The sequence below is a fragment of the Cherax quadricarinatus genome, chromosome 80 (assembly GCF_038502225.1).
Source record: "Cherax quadricarinatus isolate ZL_2023a chromosome 80, ASM3850222v1, whole genome shotgun sequence".
Classification (NCBI taxonomy): Eukaryota; Metazoa; Arthropoda; class Malacostraca; order Decapoda; family Parastacidae; genus Cherax; species Cherax quadricarinatus.
The window spans coordinates 16493330-16509907 of record NC_091371.1 but is presented as its reverse complement, the minus strand read 5'-3'; the positions used below and the strand labels follow the sequence as shown (position 1 = coordinate 16509907).

The 16578-nt window shown below is 41.7% G+C and overlaps 1 protein-coding gene across 1 annotated transcript in view; it reads right to left on the bottom strand.

Annotated features, from left to right (window-relative positions):
* Positions 1–8814: 8814 nt before the first annotated feature.
* The window catches only part of mRNA-cap (mRNA capping enzyme), a 66335-nt gene continuing 58571 nt past the window's right edge, over positions 8815–16578 (bottom strand). Inside the window, exons 12-13 of the mRNA XM_053796616.2 lie at positions 14482–14672; positions 8815–9921 (exon numbers count right to left, since the gene is read on the bottom strand). Coding sequence (XP_053652591.1) covers positions 9794–9921; positions 14482–14672 — 319 coding nt within the window. The 3' untranslated portion in view covers positions 8815–9793. The remainder of the gene's footprint in view (positions 9922–14481; positions 14673–16578) is intronic.

The following is a 16578-nucleotide window of genomic DNA, read 5'->3' as shown; positions in this document are numbered from 1 at the left end:
ATTCACATGCAACTGCCTTTCCTTTTTGCAAATTATTGCCTCCAAAGCAATATATTCTGTTAACTGTTTTTCATTGATCCACACCACCAACTTTTCAACATCTTCAATTGTTTGCCATCACTACCACCATCACCCTCTACCACCATCATAACCACTACCACCCTCTACCACCAATGTTTCAGATGAATGCAGATGAACAGAGTATTGCTCACTGAACAAGTGACAGAGGCAGACTTGACAAAGGCAGACTGAGTCACATGTGTGTGAGCAGCCGCATCCCGGGCGGGTGTCAGACATGTCTTATACGGACGAGTTCCGAGTGGAGGTATGAAACCCGGGGTAAAATTTCATCCAAAAAAGCGGTCGAAATCCGAATTGTACAATATCTACACTGGACAAAATCCGGGGTTCAACTGTACTCTAAAGACTCGGTGGTATCAACATAATATTATTATAATCAAAAAGAAGCGCTAAGCCACAAGGGCTATACAGCGCTGCAGGGTAGGGAAGGAAGCGAGGGTATTGGATGGCAGAAGGGAGGAGGGATGATCAGTAGGTTACAGAAAACAGCGGGGCAGGGGATAGTACGGGGGTAGAGGGTAGCAAGAGATTGAAGTAGAAAGGGCTGAAGGTATCAGAATTTGTGAAGTAAGTCAGTTGTTGTCAAAAAGTCAATGAGAGAGTCTGGATGAAAGGTGGGTCCATCAGCGAGAAGGGAAGGTAAAGAGAGAGCAGCAGAGCGAAGACGACGACGGAGGTAAATTCTGCGTGCTCGTTGATAAAGTGGGCAGTCCAACAGAATGTGGCTGACTGATAATGGAACTTGGCAATTCTCACAGAGAGGAGCAGGGCGCCTCTCCATGAGATATCCATGAGTAAGACGAGTATGGCCAATGCGAAGACGGGAGAGAGTAGTCTCCCAACCTCGACACTGGTGATAAGAAGACGGCCAGTAACCTATACTCGGTTTAATAGATTGAAGTTTGTTGCCGAGCATAGTAGACCAACGTTGTTGCCAACGGGTGTGAAGTTGGGAAGATATTGCAGCAAAATAGTCCGTAAATGGAATACCTCTACATGAAACTGGTAGGTCATGTACTGCTGACCGCGCAGCAGTGTCTGCCTGTTCATTGCCCTGTACGTCAACATGACCAGGGACCCAACAAAAAACAATATCTTTATGCTTGGTAAAGATGCGGCGTAGCCAAAGTTGGATACGGAGGACTAAGGGGTGAGGTGTATCAAATTTCTGTATAGCCTGTAAAGCACTAAGGGAGTCTGAGACAACCACAAATGATGACACAGGCATAGATGCAATACGGATAAGTGCTGTAAGGATGGCATACAATTCAGCAGTAAAAATACTAGCCGAAGATAGTAAATGCCCTTGTACGACGCTGTCCGGAAACACTGCTGCGAATCCTACGCCGTCAGAAGACTTAGAGCCATCTGTGTACACAGCAATGGCATGAGAATGAGAGTGAAAGTGGTCAAGAAAAAGAGAGCGGGAAGCGACCGTAGACAGTTGGGCTTTCGAGCAAGGGAGAGAGAAAGAACAGACTCGAACAGCTGGAACTTCCCAGGGGGGTAGGGAAAAGTGAGATGCTACATGTACATAGAAAGGTGGTAATTGAAGAGAAGACAAGAGCGAATGAAGGCGAAGAGAGAAGGGACGGAGTAAACAGGGGCGGCGAACAAATAAAGAATGTCTACTAATATCAGTGACCATTCTATAAATGGAAGGATTGCGGAGATCATGAGAGCGTACATAGTAGCGAAGGCAATGGGCATCACGGCGATCGGATAAGGATGGAACGTTCGCTTCTGCATAGAGGCTCTCGACAGGGGAAGAGCGAAAAGCACCAAGGCATAAACGTAATCCTTGGTGATGAATGGGGTTAAGGCTAGAGAGAGTAGCAGGAGATGCCGCTGAATAGATCTGGTCACCATAATCAAGTTTCGATAAGATAAGGGTGGAATGTAGGCGAAGGAGGGTTCGACGATCAGCTCCCCATGAAAGATGAGCAAGGGTTTTAAGAAGGTTCAGCCGGCTGTGACAAGTTGCCTTCAGAGAGGTAATGTGAGGTTTCCAGGATAACCTACGATCAAAGAGGAGGCCCAGAAACTTGACTGTATCACGTTCAGGGATACGGGAGCCATAGAGGTACAAAGGATGATCGGAGATGACAGAGCGTCTAGTGAAAGTAATTTGGTGGGTTTTAGTGCTGGAAAATTTAAACCCACGTGTGGTGGCCCAATTGGAAACACGGTCGACTGCATGCTGGAGAGAAACTGTAATAAGGTGACAGTCAGCGCCTGCACAGGCAATAGCGAAGTCATCAACATAGAGTGATGACCAAATATTTGATGGAAGACTAGAGGCCAAATCATTAATAGCAAGGAGAAAAAGTGTTGTGCTCAGAACACATCCCTGGGGGACACCTTCAGCTTGGATAAAGTCCGGGGAGAGCACATTATTAACCCGAACACGGAAATGCCTGTCAGTTAAAAAGTTCTTAAGGAAGGATGGTAGATTGCCTCGAAGGCCTAAGGAGTGGGCTTGGGCTAAAATATTATACCTCCAAGTTGTGTCATATGCCTTCTCAAGGTCAAAAAATATGGCAATAACTGAGTGGTTATTCGCAAAGGCATTACGAACATACGTATCCAAGCGTAGTAAGGGGTCTATGGTAGAACGTCCCTTACGAAAGCCATATTGACGAGTGGAGAGACTGTTGTGTGTCTCTAAATACCACACTAAACGTCTATTTACTAGGCGTTCCATCACTTTGCAAACTGCACTGGTAAGAGCAATGGGACGATAGTGGGAGGTTTCATGTCCCGTAGTGCCTGGTTTGCGGAAAGGGAGAACAATGGCGGATTTCCACAGCTGTGGAAGAACTCCTTGTGACCAAATAAGATTGTAAAGGCGTAATAGGACTGCAAGGGCTGACTGATGTAAATGTTGTAGCATACGAATATGAATGTCGTCGGGCCCAGCTGCCGATGATCGGCAAGCTGAGAGTGTTGCCTCCAGTTCTTGAAGTGTAAAAGGCACATTATACTGTTCTTCTCTGAGAGAAGAAAAGTCCAAGGGTGCTAACTCTCTGGCAGACTTTGAGGAAAGAAATGAGGGGCATAGATGGAGTCCCTGAGAAATACGGACCAGATGATTGCCAATTTCATTGGCAACATCTAGTGGGTTTGCTATATCAACACCGGCAACCCGCAGAACAGGAGCCGGGTCAGGAGAATATTTACCACTCAGTTTTCGTACTTTTTTCCAGACTGCACTCATAGAGGAAGCAGAGGTGATGGTGGAGACATAATCTCGCCAGCAAGTGCGTTTAGCGTCACGGATGACACGGCGAGCGATCGCATGCTTCTGCTTAAAATCAAGAAGTCTCTCTGTGGTTCTATTGTACCGGTACCTGCCCCATGCAGCGCGTTTCAAACGTACTGCACGAGCACAAGCAGGAGACCACCAAGGCACGCATTTCTGAGAATGCCTGCCCGAAGTTTGGGGTATAGAATGAGAAGCTGCGGTTAAAACGGAGGACGAGAAGAGGTGTAAAAGCTCATCGATGGAGGACGAAGAAGGAACCTCTCTAAAAACAGTTAGGTGTGAGTAAAGGTTCCAATTTGCCTGATCAAATTGCCAGCGTGGGATGCGAAGAGGTGGTGAATATGAAGGGGAAGTAAGAATGATTGGGAAATGATCGCTGTCATGTAAGTCCGGAAGAACAGACCAAGTGAAGTCTAATGCGGCGGAGGAAGAGCAGACTGAGAGATCGATGCAAGAGAGAGTGTGAGTCCGAGGATCAAAATGGGTGTGAGTACCTGTATTTAAAACATGGAGGGGGTGGGTGGCAAGAAAAGCCTCTAACTGAATGCCACGGGAATCACAGTGAGACCCCCCCCCCCCAGAGGAAATGGTGGGCATTAAAATCACCAAGTAACAGAATCGGTGGTGGTAATGACGAAACAAGAAAGGCAATATCCGGAATAGATAATGCCCGAGAAGGAGAGAGATATAAAGAACAGAGCATATACCACCTATGCAAGTGGATACGGGCTGCTGTGTAATGCAGCGAAGTACGAACAAATAGCTGATGGTACGGAATATCAGTGCGTAGAAGAAGGGCACTTTCATTAAAGGTCCCATCAGGAAAAGGATCTGAAGAATACAATAAATTATAGCCTGAGATGGGAGAGATAACAGCAGAGTGTAATTTTGGTTCCTGTAAGCAAACACCAACAGGGGAAAACTGGGAGAGTAACATCTGAAGCTCACCCCGATTACCCCTGAGGCCGCGTATATTCCACTGTAAATAGGCCATGATTGGCAATGATAAAGATACCTGAAATCCGCAGGTAAGGGTTCCTACGGACTAGAGGGGTTAGAAAAGTCCACATGCGGAGGCAGTGGAAAACGTTCAAGCAGCGAAGGAACGGTGCGCTGTGAAGAAAGGAGTTGCGCAGATGGAGTAGAGGAGAGAGAAGGAGCGGAGGGTGGATCAGTGTCCATTGATGGTTTGGTCTCTGCAATATATTCAGAGATTGCTTCAAGTGTTTCAGAATTCAGAGACGTCGTATGGGAGACAATATTGGAAATGGTAGGGGGAGGATGAGTAAAGATTGGAACTGTAATGGACTGTACCAAGGTAGGGGGGGGGGCGAAAGGGTGGAGGGAACTGGAGAAGCGTGGAAGGGGACAGAAGAGGCAGAAACCTGGGAGGTGGCAGAAGAGGAAGAAACTTGGGAGGGAACAGGGGAGGAAGGTACAGTACGAGGAGGAGGGTGAACCTCTACACTTGTAACAGAGCCAGTGAGAGGGGGAGAACCAGGTACAGAGACAGGGAAGGGAAAATGAGGAGGTGGAAGATGGGTAGGAGGTGTTAACGGACCTTTTTTTGACTTTTGAGAAGTAGAGGGACGATTGGGAGGAGGTGTCATACGAGATCTCGTCGCTACTGAGGCTTGTGAGAGAGAACACGAAGAAGCAAGATCAGACTGAGACGTTGAAGTAGGGACGTCTGAGCCGAGGACAGCAAAAGAATTAGCTACAGGAGTGACTATGGGAGAGGTAACCACAGAGGTGGGTGCAGAAGATGGGATACCAGAAGTGGGGGGACGTTTTGAAACACGGGAATAAGAAACACGAGGTAGTCTCCCTTGGAGGCGGAGATGAGAAACTGCCATGGCATAAGGGAGACCTTCTGCCTCTTTGAGGTAACGGATTTCCCGCTCGTTTAAGTAGACTTGACAACGGCGAGAGTACGAAGGGTGAGCCTCATGACAATTAAGGCAAGAGGGAGGTCGATTGCAAGACGTATTAGAATGGTCATCGGCACCACAGACTGGGCATTCGGCGATAGATCTGCAATATTTCGCTGGATGGCCAAATCGCCAGCAATTTCTACACTGTTGCGGTGTAGGGATCACCTTTCGAACTTGTAACCGATGTCCTGCTACATAAACTGAGGATGGGAGTTCACGGCTGTCAAAAGTTAAACGAGCCACATTGCTAGGGTATCGTCTCCGCCCGCGGGCAGGAAGAACGTAAGTGTCTACCTTGAGGATTGGGAGATCTTGGAGTTCCAGCTGTTCAAGAATGTCAGTGCCACATGTCTGGAAATTTTGTTGAACTATGGTATGGGGCAGAATGACGGTACCACTACAAGAATTGAGGGAATGATGCTTTTCAATAGTTACAGGAACAGTATCGATATGGGAAAGACGAGAAAGCTCATGAGCCTGGGTAGCATTCTGTACGGTGACGATGCGCGTACCTTCTTAAGAGCATGAAAAGAAATATCTTTACCAACATGGCGTAGGAGTGCCTTGCCAATACTGTGGTCAGAAAGATAGGCAGTAGAGGAAGTCGGTCGTAAAGTGAAGAATTTAGTCCATTGTGCAGTCTGAAACTGAGCGTGGAAAGGTAGTGAAGGACGTGTCGATCTTTTCTGAGAAGAACGAGAAGGTGGAGAAGTATCATCAGCAGGTAATTGTCCGTTGGGCGTTTAGGCGTGGGACCAGAGTTGGTCCCTGACGTGGAACAGGGCCGGCATGATTCGAAGAGTGGTCCAAAGACGAGGCGGGGTTGCCGCACCGTAGAATGGAGAGGCCGGAAGCATAGTCAGAGGAGAGCGAAGGTCAGATAAATCGAAGGAGTCAGTCGAGGCCTCAGTACCTGAAGCGGGTGAGGAAACAGCACCGGCAAGAGGTACAGAGGCATGAGGAGTGTCCGAAGAGTGGTCCAAAGACGAGGCGGGGTCAGAACGGGGTGCGGTATCAAGAAGGGGCCCGGGGGTAGCAGGTTCATGGACTAGGGCTGCCATGGTTAGGTTACTTCTTTCTTTTTGTTTTTAAGAAAAAAAAAGAAAGAAGAAAAGAAAATAATAAAAAAAAGAATAAAAAAAGGGGGGGGGGGGGGACCGGGGAGGGATAGTTCCTAGGAGGAATGAAAGGGCCAGAAATCTCCCTCCGCGCCCAAGAGGACCTCAGCACCGCAAGTAGCGCAGATGCAGCATGGAACCCGTGCCATACCCTACCCATCATGCCAGTAAACCGGCAATCCGGGATAGCAACCTCACATCTGCCGAGCTACCTCGGTGGACAAAAGAGAGGGCGGCCGGAAATCCGCCACAAAGCATACCTCCTTCGGCCACCACCCCCGGAATCCGAAAGGTGGCTTCCAGAGATACACCCGTCGCCCGAGAGACACCCAAAGCCACCCTCCGGGATACCGGAGAGGGATCAGGACATCCCCAGGCAATCCAGATTCCACGGCAAACTACGCCACCGCCAAGAACCTCAACGGAATGGGATGGACCCCGGTACCCTTTCCCCTACCTAGGAACTAGCGTGCCTGTGGTAGTTAAAAAAAAAAAAAAAAAAAAAAAAAAGGAAGGGCAAAAGGGAGGGGTGAGGAGGAGGAGGAGGAAAGGAAAAAGGGGAGGATGGGATAGGGAACGGGGGATTGGGGGGTAATTAGGTTCGGTCTGAGGAAGTAGACCGACAGGTCTAATTCCTCAGACCAAGAGCCTCTTCACCACGCCAAGGAACCCCCCTTGAAGAGGTAAGAAACCTCCCTTGATGGCAGGGGTAAAAAAATACAATCTAATCTCAGTTGCAGAAAGGAAATTTACTCGGACATCTTGCCTTTTGAACACATTTCTTTAGTCAATACACATGGATGTACAACAAATTTATACAAGAACAATCAAGTTTGTGGCAAGATGGGAGCACAGCAATAGACCTTCCAGTTCTTCTGTTGTCCTGTTTATTTAAGTTGGTTTACAGGTTTGCCTAAACCAAATACTCACTTCTGTTGGACTGTTTTTTGTATGGATTAGTTCAGCTTCCAGGCATCTGCATTGTGTTTACAGCACTGTATGACTTGTGGGTTTAACACTTAGTTTTGATAATAATAATAATGCCTTGTTTCTTTCCAAGACGTCAGGTTTGCAGCTTGGTTCCTATGTAACATGCAGGCATTATTCACACTGTGAATCCTGCAGGCATGCTGGTGGTCTTTCAACCTGATCTTTTAGGCTACACATTTTCCATCACAGCCACTACATGTTATGTAAACCTCTGCATTGTCATGGTACTGGAGGTTGTCTTTCTGCCTGATCAAGTCTTCGATAAAAGTGCTGGATGTAACAGTGGCCACACTATTGGATATATTACACCACCCACCCTCATCAAGAGGAATGAAGCTGTTGCCTTTATTACATCCAGCATCATCAAAGACTTGATCAGGTGAAAAGACAACCACCAGGACCACAACAATGCAGGTGTCTACATCATTGTGTAGCAGTTGAGACCAAAAATATGTGGGAGACTTGTAGTCTACAGATCAGGTTGAAAGAACACCAGTGTGGCTGCATGACTAGCATGAATAACACCTGCATAATGTATAGAAACCAAACAACACATGTAGTATCTTGCAAGGACACCTGGTCATAAAGAAAATGGGCAAAACATGCAGATGCTTGGAAGCTGATATAATCTGTATACAAAATACAATCCAACAGAATCAAGGAGCTTTCAGTTTAGCCAAACCAGCAGCCTAATTCCTCTTACATGAATAGGTTATCGTAAAGACCAGAAGACTTCTGTCAGTGTTCCCATCAAACAATTCACTCCAAAGCAATCTAGGCACTGACCCAGCCACTCACCTGACTACACTTGTATAAATTTGCTTGTTGTATATCCGTGTACTGACTGAGGAAGCCTGTTCCACTGGCAAAACATCTTGGTAAAGCTCCTCTCTGCAACTGTCTTGACCAGAGGCAAACTCATTTAGTAATATGAATCAGCAAGACTTACAGGGAGCCCTGAGAGATGTATGAGACGAATGACAAGTGAAGAGGTACTAAACTGAATGGAGTGGCAGTATCTGTGGAAAACAAGGAACATTATTACCTGCTGGAGATCTTCCAGAAAGAGGAGACTGGAAGGCTTGGTCACCTGCCTTATATCCTAGTAGTACAGTACACGAGTCCATACAAGTGAACATCAAGAGTTCTGATTTCTTTTCCTTGTTAATACTTGTGATGAAACAAATTTTTCCTTCACTTTCTTTTTATAACTGAAGGATACTTGGTACTTGTGCAGATATCTTGAGCAATACTATTAACAGATGAAAACAGAGTTATGCAGGCAAAGTTTATCTATTGCATATTTGGTTTGAATGTGGACCAAATTATACACAATATGCAGAAAGGTAGAATTTAAAAAAAAAAAAAAGCCTATCAGATTTTAAGATTTCCTTAAGGAAAAGTAAGCTTAGTTTAGAAAAGTGCAAACCTTTTGCCTTTTATTTTAAATAAATATAACACAAAGTAATCATGTTCATATATTTACCTACTGGGCCAATCTTTGAGACCATTAAGATGTTTAACAAGGTAGAAAATATATACCCTGACTCTTTGTCAATACGTCTAATGTTATACAAACAAGGCCACAGCTTTAAATTTGTTCAATTTTCCTCTTCTGAACCTGTTGGGCATTACTAGTAGTAAAAAAAGGAAAAACTTTAGCAATAGTTACAGGTGATATTTGGAATGGCAGAAATTTGTCGTAAAAAGAGCAAAAAGGACATTTCTAATGAGAAGCCATTTAACATTCAGGAGGGAAACATATGAAGGATTACTCAGAGGACATAAAAGAACAAAGTACATATATGGGAAAGGCACATTTTGATAATGTTATCGTGGCCACCACTAAATTTCTAAGAGGGAATAACATATGGATTTACTGCATGTTTTTGAATATAATAATGAGGATAATAAATTCAGATTCTTGGTTTACAGATGAACAATATGCTCAGCAGATATATTGTAAAAAATGCTTTGATTCTTGTACAGTATTTAACAACAGTTTTAGAGGTCACCAGTCATAAAGAATAAAAAAATTTAAAATTAGTTTTAATATGCTTTCATAAATTTGCTGTATAATTAAAGGAAATTTCTAGGGAAGGTTAATGCTTATTGGTAAAATCTTCATTAAATTTAAGCTTTACAACACAGACATTTAAAAGCTACCAATAAAATTAAACTTAATAAATTCCAGCCATTTTCTGAAGACCCTTTTAACCAAACAAGGCAAAAATATATTGCAGCCATTACTATTTTATTCAAATGTCTAATAGCCTTTCCTATAAAGTATTGACATTTGATTTATATAAACAATATCTTGCCTGTTATCCCTCATATACTACCTAAATGTAAAATTTTTTACTCAAAATAGGAATCTGTTAGAAGTCACAAAGTTGAACGTGTACTTATGTTCTTGGTTTTTTTGCGGGTGGTGGGGGCATCAAATCTCTGTCTGGTTTTTTGTAACCCTGATCATTGATGAACTTCAGGAGAATTTCTTCGGTGACAGGGTTCTTAATGCTGTTGCAGACCGCTGAAAATATATAATACAGTACAGTAAATTAAGTTCATTAGAATGTATTAAGATGTCTCACAAGGGCAGTCTCGTAGTTTTATCCAATTTAGAAATCTGAAAACTGACACCCGAGTAATTTTCTCAGATTATATAATCAATTTAAGCACTAAATCCAAAAGGGTCATACAGCAAATTTTCAAAGAAACACAACTATAATGAAGAGCCAAGGAAGAGGCAGAGTAAAAACACTTTCTGAACTGGTTATATGGTTATAAAGTTGATTATGTAGACACAGTTAATAGTGAAAGAGGTCCTTTTTCTTTCATTGACAATGCAAGTGAAAATTAAACATAAGGAATGGGAATAAAAACATCACGTCTTAAACAGCAGCAATCATTCAGTATGATATCATCTTTGCTCTATAAACTTTTCTCTCCCACTTTCGTAAAGCACTTAACATATTGCCTTGTGGTGTTCCGCTAATGTGGACACTTCAAATTATGACTAAAACTCGCTATACAGCTCCTCCCATCTGACTAATATGATCACCATGCACCACCCGGTTTGTTTACATTCTACATGAGCACATCACTCCATTATGTCTGGAAACTTTCCAAAATTTCAAGTGTCTTAAAGTTATTGCATATTTTATATTTACTCTGATACTTATACTCATGTGTACCTGTACCTAAATAAATACACACTGTGCTGATGTGCCAGTATACATTAAAATTACTAAGAGTGTCCCTCTAGTCTTGTTGCTACAGTAATACTAATATGTAATAATAATAATCATTGTTGAGCACATTAAATGTCTTATTTTATGTTAATATAGACATTTTCATTAATCCATCTATGATATTTTCTTCAAAATTATATTAGAAACACATTACATAGCATATAAACATGATACATACACCCACAGTACAATAAATTTCACATAAATATGAGGTGTGGTAGCTGGGTGGACAGAAAAAAAAAATGTTTTCTCTGGTCTAACACCAGAGAAAACATGTATCAATCCACCTAGGACCCAGTGACTCCCCTTAGCCCCTTGACTGTTTCAGTCGTATATAGTCCAACTAGGCATTCTAATATGCAGTCATGAATGGGTTGACATTATTTATACAATTATTACAATACTGCAGTAGTCTTCATAACAGTCAATCTTCTATATTTTGTTTGAATAAAAATTCAAAATAGAAAGCAAGAGTAATATCAGAGGGGCCTGGAGATGTGACTGATGAACAAAGAAAATGTTATTTTAGAGCCAGGAATGTCTGCATTGTTCATTCTGGACCCTATTTTGAAATTGGCATATTTTTTAATTTGCGTGAAATTGGCCAAATTGCAAATTTCTGACCACGTTATTGGATAGTTGAAATCAGTAAATGGGCAGTTTCTTGTACTCAGTTGATAGAACAAGTGGAGTTCTAAAGGAATAGCTACGAGTGTGGTCAACTGGAACAATGGAATTAGCTGAAAATAGGGCTCAAAGTGGGCAAAATCGCCGATTCATAAACATCGCCGAGGTCGCTAACTTCACGAGAGCGTAATTCTGTAAGTTTTCCATCAAATTTTGTTCTTTTGGTGTCATTACCATCAGGAAAAGATTCTCTATCATTTCATAAGACAAAATAATTTTTTTTTTTTTTTAAATTTTTCGACACCTCAAGATTTGGGGTTGCGACAGTCAAAGCGTTAATGCATTTGGCTTTGTTTACAATTCTTGGCATAACTTCTCCCCTCATTTATGATGGCATCTAAAGGTAATTGTCAGAAATGATTAAACTCAGTGAACAAGGTATGTTGATGGTAATAATATTGCACTGGTGTGCTTTAAATATTATATATTACATTAGGACTGGGAGCCAGGCGGGCTACCTGGCTACCTACACCTGACTTCCTACATATAAATACTGCTCATCTCTCATCCTACATTAAGACTACAAATATTTTAAGGTAAGTAATGAATGTACTGTGTATGTATTTTAGTTTTTCATGTTTTTTAATGCCTGGTTCTACTGTTAGTTTAATATATGTTAGTGTAAACTTGTTATCTGGCATTTGTATGTATTTATAAGTGCTCCTTCCTGGGATTTATGTTCCTATAGGTCCAGTCAAGTTCAGAAGCTGAATGTCACTTCTCAATACTCTCGGTATAATTAAAAAATCCAGATTTTTGGCTAAATTTTTCAGATGAATATATCTTTATCTCTTAACCCGTAAATGGTCCAAACGTATATATACATTCACTACCCCAGTGTCCTGAATATTTTGAAAAATAAAAAAATCGTTTTTTTTTTTTAATGAAAATAAAGAGTACATTTTTCTAAGTGTTTTTTTTTTCCAACAAGTCGGCCGTCTCCCACCGAGGCAGGGTGACCCAAAAAAGAAAGAAAATCCCCAAAAAGAAAATACTTTCATCATCATTCAACACTTTCACCACACTCACACATTATCACTGTTTTTGCAGAGGTGCTCAGAATACAACAGTTTAGAAGCATATACATATAAAGATACACAACATACCCCTCCAAACTGCCAATATCTCAAACCCCTCCTTTAAAGTGCAGGTATTGTACTTCCCATTTCCAGGACTCAAGTCTGACTATATGAAAATAACCGGTTTCCCTGAATCCCTTCACTAAATATTACCCTGCTTACACTCCAACAGATCGTCAGGTCCCAAGTACCATTCGTCTCCATTCACTCCTATCTAACACGCTCACGCACGCTTGCTGGAAGTCCAAGCCCCTCGCCCACAAAACCTCCTTTACCCCCTCTCTCCAACCCTTTCGAGGACGACCCCTACCCCGCCTTCCTTCCCTTATAGATTTATATGCTTTCCATGTCATTCTACTTTGATCCATTCTCTCTAAATGACCAAACCACCTCAGCAACCCCTCTTCTGCCCTCTGACTAATACTTTTATTAACTCCACACCTTTTCCTAATTTCCACACTCCGTCAGTACTTACAGAGATATGAGGCTGAGAAGTTGGCAATGGATGCTCACGTGACAGCAACATGGAGTCCTGTCGCTTGCAGAAGTGTTTTTTTCTATTTTCATATTGTATATAATTTTTATGTTCTGATAATTACAATTTATAGTAGTTCTTGTCCTTTCATAACCAATCTTTGTTCTGACACTAGCAGTATTAGGTACTGAAATTGTACTCACATTGTCACAAATGCACTGACAGGTGGACATTTACACCTGCCTTGGTCATTTACTATTGTCTTGGAATATATACAAAGTATTTATAGGTCCCAGTAATGTTTTGGATATGTGGAAGTAGAGGAGGAGGGGGGAGAGGGAGGAGGGAGAGGGAGGAGGAAGAGGAGGGAGAGGGAGGAGGAAATGGAGGAGGGAGGAGGAGGAGGAGGGAGAGGAAGAGGAGGGAGAGGAAGAGGAGGGAGAGGGAGAGGAGGGAGAGGGAGAGGAGGGAGAGGGAGAGGAAGAGGAGGGAGGGGGAGGGTTGAGGAGGAGCAGCAGCATCAGCCCTGCTTTGTTTTCGCTGGTACACAAACACTGTCTGTCTATTTGTCTGTCTGTCAAGCTCCCTGTCTATCTGTCTAGCTCTCAGTCTCAGAGAGAGCCACAAGACTGTCATCACATTTACTCATATCTTTAAGCAGAGTATAGCACTTTGTCTGAATTTTTTTGGGTTATCCTAGGTAAATTACACTATGTACACTTGTATTTATGTGTACCTGTGAGACAGAGATAGATAAACAGAGACGGATAGACAAAGACAGACAGAGAGAGAGACATAGATACAGACAGACAAACGGAGATAGAGCCAGGCCGCCAGCAGTCTGCCAGCCACTCAGCTGGCCAGCCAGCCAGCCAATCAGCCAGTCAGCCAGCCAGAATTTTCTCTTTACTTAGGGCATAGGTTATAAGACATTCTGAAAGGGTGCTGCACAAATGTTGCACATGGGTTATTATCGAGATTTTTTGCTATTTCCTCGACCACTCATGGCCACATCCACCTCAAAGTCACTAAACTCAGGGTCAAAATCACTTTCCTCTTAAAATGGAAGAGTTAATACTACATGAAATCAGTGAATCCCAGGTGTTTGCTGTGCTGTTTGCTCTAGTTGATGCTCATTTGAACTGGTGCTCCCACAAGGTACTAAGTGGTCCCAGATTTTTTTAATATGGTGCACACTGAGTGTTAGGACCCATTCTATGCTGACAAGGCACCTCAGGCCAATCGTGCCAAATTTGAAGGCAGGAAAAATAAAACGTATATATACGTTTGGGGTCACTAGCAGTAAAAACGTATATATACGTTTGGACTTTTTACGGGTTAACATTACTCTAACCTTACTGATAATGACATTCAAAAGAATGTACAGGGAGGAAACATACCAAGCACATTTTTAATAAAAGTCTATGATTGGTTTTATATTTAGTGCTCATGTGCTAAGACAAATGAAAATGGGCATCGTTAAAAAAGTGAACTGCTGAACAATTCAAGGGAGGATCATCAGTAAAATATATAATTGTACTTTGATATTATTTTGATTAACTCAATTAGCATAACTAAACACAGTAAATAAAACATACCAAGCGCTGTATTGTAACTATTAGGGAAAGACTTGTCAGTGCGTTCTCGCATGAATAACCACTGGCCTTTTTCAAATTTACATTCTATTATCTTGTTGTGATAATCTTTAAGTAGTTTAGTAAACTTCATCTCAGCAAATGGCGGGTCAAATCCACCGACGTACAGCTCTCCTACATTTTTTGTGAGCATTCTGAAAACAAGAATAAGAAAATTCCTGGTTATTTTAGTACTCATAACCAATTACATTTTCAATAGCTAAAATAATTTAGAACAATATGATGAAAACATACAGTAGAGACTTGCCGTATTTTATGGCGTCGAAGACACTATTTGTTTTCCAAAATCTCAAAAATTTACCCAGCGTCTTGGAGGCCAAAGGTTATACGTATAAGATCATGAGAAAGAAGGAGCACTGCAGCAGACCTACTGGCCCATGCTATGCAAGTTCAAGTCACACCACTGTGCTCAGAGGCCTCAACCTAAGCCTAGAGAAGTTTTTCAATACTAAACAGTAATCTAAGCTCCTGTATATGACCCAATAATGAATTGTATGAATCGTGTAAGCTATTTTGTAGAAAAATATGCAACAAGATATGGTAAAATACAGCAGAAAGACATGGTAAGATATAGCAGTAAGATACAGTAAAATATGGCAGTAAGATATGGTAAACTACAGCAGTAAGACACAATAAAATACGGCAGCAAGATATGGTAAGATATGGCAGTAATACACAAAAGCTGCCATTTGCACACCGTAGGTTTGTTTGTTTTGATCGTGTTACAGTACAAATGTAATCTTATTAAATAGTAAAATTAATAAACTTAAAAACAAAATATTTTTAAAATGCATGAAAAAAAACATCACAAATCAATATGCAGTCCTAGCCATAGATACATCCACTTGCACAGACTGAGGCAGTGAATAGAAAAAGAACATAGCTAGTCAGGTCCAGTTCACATATAGTACGTGACTCAAATGAGTTAAGTGTCCTGCAAATGTTGAATTGCAGCTAAACTGAGTGACACTGAAAGACGCAAAAATACTGCCAAGCACAAGAAAACTGAAGGACCATTCAGTACACAAAGACAAACAATGGAAATCAAGGACACGATGGAAATAAGTCACTTATCTGACTTTTTTGGGGGGTTACTTTGTATGATCAATTATTTTGGCTGACTGGAAAGCCTGCCAGTCAGCTGCATCAGTGAGAAAACGTAGAATGAACAATCAACTTGTGTTTTTTATACGTAATGCCTTGGGCTTAGCATAATTATTACAGTTATTACCACAGATACTGTTTCTTTATTTCCAAAATTTAGCCAGTCAAACTTGGGGGAGGCATCCTCGACACCAGTGCATCTTGTACATCGTAAAATAAGGTACGTGAATTTAGAGCCAGAACAGCAAGTAAATTGAGTACTGTAGGGATATTAGGAGAGTAAAAATGAATGTTAAAACCTTAAAAAGGATTTGTGATGTTTCACTCCTCTAACAACAGTATAAGTAAAATTGGCAAGACTTGATCTTGAAAGCTACAATGTATTATTGAAATGTGTTTGTAATGTTTGTAGTTTGATGATTAATTATGTGTAATGTTAGTGCTGCAATATCATAGACTGATGTTAAGAATTTTAGTGACTTTAAAGTTTGTAGGATAATGAAGTTATAATTCATGAAAGGCTCTAAATCCAAGAGCTACTTAGCACTGCATGGCAAATACATACAAAATAATGGGACAGGTGTAAGACAAGAAGCAATCATGGAGCAGGGCAAGACAGGACTTAAATGCACAGCAGATATTCGAGACAATGTTACAAAGTTATTTCTAACAAAAAGGCTAAGAACATCTGCACTGAAAGATGATATACTTTCAGAGAACACAAAGTAAGAACTGCACCATTTATCAAGGATAAAAAAAAAAAAAAGGAAATGTAAATAAAGATGTTTTCTAAGGTACACAGGGCAACTCAGCAAGTTTTGCTAATGTATATAGGTGCAACCACCTGGCAGGCATTGCACAGTGAACCCAGGGAGCCCAACCAAAAGACAATCATGTGCTAGTCTAGTAATGTATGTCCAATTCACATCGATGTTG